Source organism: Electrona antarctica (genome assembly GCF_951216825.1).
Source record: "Electrona antarctica genome assembly, chromosome: 6".
Lineage (NCBI taxonomy): Eukaryota > Metazoa > Chordata > Actinopteri > Myctophiformes > Myctophidae > Electrona > Electrona antarctica.
In genome coordinates, this window is record NC_136811.1 from 47,016,629 (window position 1) to 47,024,128 (window position 7,500).

The window sequence follows — 7,500 nt, forward strand, 5'->3', positions numbered from 1 at the left end:
AAATCGGTTTAGTCAATTATAAAATATTTTTTTGTGTCGATTCGTTGATATATAAAATACAACCTGCTTCTTGATTATTCTATTAGAACCGACTTAATCAATACCTTGTGGTTGTAAATGTTGCTAATTTAATTTCATGTTATTTCTGAATGAGATGTTTCTCTTCTCTCTCCAGGAAGACGATGAATTCAGGGACAAGTTAACTCCCATCTCATTGGCTCTCAACTACAGCTTGGCTCCTCCCACTGAGTCTGCAGACCTCCCACCTGTACTTAACCACTACAGCAGTACCTTCCTTCAGGAACAGGTGTGTGTGTGTGTGTGTGTGTGTGTGTGTGTGTGTGTGTGTGTGTGTGTGTGTGTGTGTGTGTGTGTGTGTGTGTGTGTGTGTGTGTGTGTGTGTGTGTGTGTGTGTGTGTGTCTGTGTCTGTGTGTGTGTGTGTGTGTGTGTGTGTGTGCGTGCGTACAATGGTATGCGATAATGGTGATCCCCTTCAAAGACATGGTTATACTGTGTGTAACTGTCCAAAATAAAATGACAAATATATGAACAAAGCAGTTCACACAAAATTACAATACAACCATGAAATCAAAGTAATACATCTAACATTCAAGCATTCATTGTTAGAGTACATCCAACCGCTGTGCCCCAAGGTTGAATGATATCATGTAGTATATAATTAGAATATGAATCCACGTAATTCAATGTTAGTTTAACATGAACCCTCATCACTATTATCAATAACTGTCACACGCCTGTACTTGCATGGCGTCTCATTGCTGGACCCTGACTCTGCCAAGTTGGGTTGACGTTCTGTCAAAAGCTGCTGTGTGGCTTAAGTAGAACTTGAACAACATCCAAGATTCCGCGCTCCACAGTGGAAAGCCGCCTTGGCGAACGAAGAGGTAGTCCCGCTGGGATTTCCCATCAGCCCAGGGAGGGAGTTGATTGAAAACAGTGCGAGGCGGTCCAGGCGGCGCTGGGGTTACGTTTCTGCCCACCACCGTTGAGAATGGGCTTCGATTCCTCCACGCTGCCTCCGGCTTGGATGATCCAATGACCACAGTTGGCTGTGTTCGTGGGTGGGAAGCCAGCATGGGAAGGCTGCACTAAGTACTCCTACAGGTCCCCCCCCCACCCCCACCCCCACAGTTGTGTTGCCCTCCAGGTGAACCTCCTCACTGACAGGTGAAAAGAAGCGACTGGCCACATCACATGTATCGGAGGAGACATGTCGGGGGTTGGCACTTGGCAGTAACAGGGACTGCACACATCGGGGGAAATTGAAAATGACAAAATTGCAGAGTAAATAGAACGAAAGAAGAAGAGAGAGAGACAGAGAGAGAGACAGAGAGAGAGAGACAGAGAGAGAGAGAGACAGAGAGAGAGAGAGCGAGAGAGAGAGAGAGAGAGAGAGAGAACCCCTACGGAAGATAATGGCTTCATATTGTTGATTGGTCAGGTGCTATGGCGTCAGAACACGCTTATCACCCTCTCTGTCATTTCATCAGCCCTCTTATCCAGGGCAAATACAGGCTGGCTATGTGATATAAGTAGCACTGATCTGATGACAGTACAATAACAAGGTGTGATATAAGTAGCACTGATCTGATGACAGTACAATAACAAGGTGTGATTGTGTGCCTTTTCAGGCCTACATCCTGCTGGACTGTGGAGACGACAACAACTGTATACCTGACCTGCAGCTCTCCGCTAGCATGTGAGACGCACGCACGCACGCACACACGCACGCACACACACATGTGCACACGCGCACACACATACACACAAATGCTCTCGACTTTCACACACATGCGCGGACACAAATGCTCACACAGCATAACAACGTAACCCTATCTACTGTGATGTGAAAATGGCAGATCTACAAGCTCATGTGAGTTTGTACAGCGGCTATTTTAGCCACATTTTGAAATACGTTGAAAATGTTTGACTTTTCGCCTGCAATGACCTGCCCAAAATAGGGACGCAAGGCAGAGAGTGTTTAAAACACAGCTTAATTCGAAGATGCTTAATTGGCATGACTGTCATGAAATTGTCTGTCAAACAATATCAACCTAGTGGTTCACAATAGATTAACAATATATGATTATCACATCAAAACAAAACACATACACTTAAAAACACACACACACCCCTAAAGAACAAGAGAACGTCTGTTTATCCTCACGCTAGGAGCAAAGTTTATTCTCAAGCTGCTTACATTAGAGACGTGTGTGTGTGTGTGTGTGTGTGTGTGTGTGTGTGTGTGTGTGTGTGTGTGTGTGTGTGTGTGTGTGTGTGTGTGTGTGTGTGTGTGTGTGTGTGTGTGTGTGTGTGTGTGTGTGTGTGTGTGTGTGTGTGTGTGTGTGTGTGTGTGTGTGTGTGTGTTAGCCTCTAGTGTTTCCAGCTGTATGATGTCGCCATGGTAGCACTACACAAACACCCTGTCACCTTTTACTGACTGACACACACACACACACACACACACACACACACACACACACACACACACACACACACACACACACACAGTGCCGTCTGTGTAGGTTAGCGTTGGGGTCATGGGTATTGCATTCCATGGGGTGGAAGCTTGGACAGGAACCAGGAACCAGGAAACATGTCAGACTGCACACACATGTGTACAAAAGTCCCTTTTCCACCAAAAGAACGTTGGTTCTAGAACTGGTTCTGTTCTAGATTCTTGGAACCTTGGTGCTTTCACGGAAACGGCGGCAATTTCTTTGTTCCAGTTCTGAACCAACTTTTAGGTGTTCAATCTGAACCAATTCATTTTCAGCAGAAACACTCTGAACTGTTCAGAGTGTTTCTGCTGAAAATGAATGAAAAGAAGAACCATACCGGTTCAACCCTGGTGAAAAAGGGGCCACACACGCACGCATGCACACATGCACACACACACACACACACACACACACACACACACACACACACACACACACACACACACACACGCGCGCGGCGCGCACACACACATATATATATATTATTTTATTTACATCAGAAAACCTCAAATGAAATGACGACTGTGATAACCTGCCCTCGTATTAGAAGAAATACTGTTTATGCTCGATTCAGCAGGAAGGGTGATTTATTGATGAACACAATAGTGTGTGAAATAGTGAAGGAGAGATAAATATCTATCCATGTCTCCATGTAATGATGCAGTGCCATGTCGGCTGCCATTTTCACCAATGACATGAACGACTTTCTGACTGAATCATTACCCCCCCCCCCCCCCCCTCTCTCTCTCTCTCTCTCTGTGTCTCTTTCTCTCTCTCTGTCGCTCTCTCTCTCTCTCTCTCTCTGTCTCTCTCTCAGGGACCGTTCAGAGTTGGTGATAGGTGATGATAACTTGTTGATGTTGACCATCAGTGTGGTGAACAGAGGCGAGGGGGCGTACGAGACAGAGCTCCACACTCTGCTGCCCCCAGAGGCCGACTATATAGGGGTGGAACGCAGGGTGGAGGTGAGTGCACGTACTGTACCACACACACACACACACACACACACGCACACACACACACACACACACACACACACACACTTGAAAATGTGACACATGTAGAGCTGCTATTTTCACTATCTAGCCTATAATAGTGAGGACACCAGTTTGAAAGTATTATAAATATTTAACTAATCAAAAGTATTAGCAACAAGCTTTTGACTAAATAATAACATACATTGGATCCATTTCCGGTTAGGAATCGGATGCACAAGGTTTCTGTCCGACAGCGACGATATGTATTTCCGCTTATTGCATGCACGCGCACGCACACACGTCACACACACCCACGCACACACACAACTGCCACGCACACGTTCATCCACACACCTACTCACACAAACATCCTATATTCGCATGTGTTTGCGATCAGTGCTCATTGTTTGATGTGCGGTGCCAATAGGGTTGATGCTGAAAATAGAGATGGCTTTAGAACAGATGTGAGCTCATCACTGAAGCACCTTCCACATGTCCTTATAGGAATACATAACTAACTATAGAACATTACTACATCTGTCCATATGAACACATGCCAAACTATCCTATTCTGTGGCTAACATTTTCCGAAAATGCAAAAAACAAACGGTCTTTACTAACAAAACAAAAGTGTGCTTGTGGTGACGCAGACTGTACAGGGAGATGAATACTGAGGCACTTCGTCTTCACCGACTGCGCCACCGTGCACCCGTTTTGATTTAAAACTGACATTACTAAATCTGTCCATATGAACTCAGTGTAGTTGCATTGCTTCTTCTGTCAATATGAACTCATGGTTGATTATATGCAAGGCAAGGCAAGGCAGGTTGCAAAAGAACCCGCTCATAATTTGCAAAGGTGAAGAAGTCAATGCACTCACGTGTAAAAATGCATTCCATCAAACTTTCGGCTGCAGTTTGCATCCCAGTGCAGAGGAAGAAGCCTATAGAATGTGTGTACTGTGACCTCTCCGTCTTTAAATATAATTCTTGGCTTGGTTTCTTAAAGCGTTTAAGTAATTCTCAAACCAGTTGTCCTTAAAACCCTGCTCCCAATTGCTGTAAATGGTAATGTAAAGTTGGCCGATGGTCAAGGCTCCAAGAACAGTTCAAATGCAGGGGTTTATTTCCCTCCACAAACACCTAATAAATAGCAGTGCAGCATAATACACAGTGAGCCTAGGCAGACAAGACAATATCGCGAATAAGGCTGGCCAAAATAACTTCAAAATCTTAAATGAACACTTGAAAAGCTAAACTAAATCAACACAACAAACTAAGAACTCCTGGCAGCTCTCCCTTAGTGTTGTACTAGTCAGCTCCAAGTCACAACCGAGACTCCTCAACGGGTGAGCCACACCCAGAACACAGATTAGCAATTTACTGTCAATTAACTAATCTCCATATATCTGATATCCTATAAACAGCCATACCATTATGAACAACCCATATACAGTACATCATATTTTAGACTTTAGATAGCAATAATACGTCCGTACGCAATAATGAATTTGGTATGTAACAAATTCACTTTAAAATAATATTGCAACCAGCTACACCCAAACAGACACTTCCAAGCCGACCGGCATGATGATCATCAAATGGAAGCAGCTGTAAGTTGTATGCAATATCTCTACTATTGTCTATAGGGCACTAGCCTGGCTAATAAGCCAGACTCGAATCACACTGTTGTGTACACTACACTTTAAGTTTAAGTTGAAAAAGATTTGAAACCTGTGAAGATCTAACTGATGTTGTGGTTGAGTTTATTTGAGTGTTTCATTGAACTGTCCTGCGGATAGCACGCACTGTTGACAGGTATGTTGCGTTCTGTCTACACATCATTAGCTATAGATACATTACTACATCTGCTTCTGCAGCTGCGTTTTGCAGGGTTGTGCAAGGTCACCAGTTCGGATCCCCACACCAGCTGGGAATATCCATGTGGGAATTGGGGAAGTAGAGTGACAAACAACTTCCCCTCTCACTAAAACTACCATCATTGTGCCCTCGGTCAAGACAATTAAATGGCGGTTGAGAGCCACTTAAACCTCTCTCTACAGTACTACATTAGCAACTAGAGAGATAGAGAGCAGTGGTCTTATAGAGGAGCAGCCAGGCCCACAGGTGACTGTAGGGTTGCTGGTTTGAATACCCAGACTCCCTGGGGAAATGTAGGTATAGAGGAATAATGACACAACTTATTTTATTCGGATCACACTGTCTGACGTGTTTTTGAAGGCTTGTCAAAGGCTAGTACTTAAGGCCTGCATACTTATTCTACAAGAAATACCAAAAACAGTAGATCTGCTATTTTTGTATCATGATAGATCATGTGGGGAGATTTCTTTTTCTTTTTTTAACTTATTTCAAATTCAGGGTGAAAGTAGTGCTGCCCGATTCTTGCGCAAATGTGAATCTCGATTTTCCTCCACAAGAATTGAGATCACGATTCTCACACGATTCCACATTTTTCCATGAAAATATTCATTGTCTTTAGTCTGTAGTGGCTGAACATTTCTACATTCAAAATAAAATGTGGCGCCTGGAGCCAACTACTGTGGCTTAAAAACAGACAACATCAAAGTGCTTGACTTAAACCTCTCTTAAGTCTCTCACTTGTAGAAAAAAACATAAGAGTAACTAAATTAATTGGACAGCCAACTAACTAGTGCTGCACGATTCTTGCTCAAATTTAGAAATGAGATCGCAGAGGTGTCTGAATCTAGAGCTCCATCTTTTTTTTCGATTAATTGTGCAGCACTAGGTGAAAGTGGTTAAAAGCAACAAAGCAATGTACAGAAAGAAAACATGGCGAGACAGCGACACAGGTAAGACAGTTGTACACAAACGTGCCGTATACTTCTTCAACTCCAGGGCCACGTGTTGAAGTGAGGAAGTGAGTCATTTCAGACTGTCAGACTGTATTTACTGTACTGTTCCAGGCAGCACATCCTGCCATGCGGCGGCTGTGTCGCGTGTTTGTTTGTGTGATTAAGACAGGCGCTATCCGGACTCACGCTTTACTGGCAGCGGCCCAGCCAGCTCCATTATGATTTACAAGCTACATTAGTGACCGGGGAAATGGATGGGGTCAAAGAGATAGGCAGGAGAGAGAGAGAGAGAGAGAGAGAGAGAGAGAGGGTGTTTGTGTGTGTGTGTGTGTGTGTGTGTGTGTGTGTGTGTGTGTGTGTGTGTGTGTGTGTGTGTGTGTGTGTGTGTGTGTGTGTGTGTGCGTTAGCATGTGCATTAACACACATAATGCACGTGCATGTGTGCTAATGAGTGTGTAATGGGGCTGTTTGATTGATGAGGCTGTCTCTGTCAAAGCATTCATCACCCTCTTCCTTCTTCTCCTCTCTTCCTCTTGCCCTCTGCCCCCTCCTCCTCCCCCTCCTCCTCCTCTGCCCCCTCCTCCCCCTCCTCCTCCTCTGCCCCCTCCTCCTCCTCTGCCCCCTCCTCCCCCTCCTCTGCCCCCTCCTCCTCTGCCCCCCCTCCTCCTCCTCTGCCCCCTCCTCCTCCTCCTCCCCCTCCTCCTCCTCTGCCCCCTCCTCCCCCTCCTCCTCCTCTGCCCCCTCCTCCTCCTCTGCCCCCTCCTCCTCCTCCTCCCCCTCCTCCTCCTCTGCCCCCTCCTCCTCCTCCTTCTTGTGATGGCATTTCTCCCCCTTCCCCTGTCTTCCCCTGCGTCTTCACTCTAACCTCTCCTCAGCTCTTTCTTTGCTGTCCATTTTATCTGTGGTCACTCTCTCTTCTGTTCCCCTCTCCTCTCCAAAAACTAGATGTGGAAAAAACGGAGACCTTTCAAGAAATTTAAACTAAACTAAATCAGCAAACCTGCTTTAAAATAAAACTATGAGATGGGGGAGCGGGGGTTGGAAAATAAAAGGCTAAACTAACACCTGCTATGCATTGAGGTAATCAATGCACACAGGATAACTGCCACTGTCCATCTGCTATCCCCGGCAACAGTTTCCTATCTTATACTCTTATACAGTATCTTT

At 45.1% G+C, this 7,500-nt stretch overlaps 1 protein-coding gene across 1 annotated transcript in view; it reads left to right on the forward strand.

Annotated features, from left to right (window-relative positions):
- itga8 (integrin, alpha 8) overlaps positions 1-7,500 on the forward strand; it is a 99,659-nt gene that overhangs the window by 68,688 nt on the left and 23,471 nt on the right. The window contains exons 17-19 of the mRNA XM_079503792.1: positions 176-307; positions 1,654-1,721; positions 3,341-3,488. Coding sequence (XP_079359918.1) covers positions 176-307; positions 1,654-1,721; positions 3,341-3,488 — 348 coding nt within the window. The remainder of the gene's footprint in view (positions 1-175; positions 308-1,653; positions 1,722-3,340; positions 3,489-7,500) is intronic.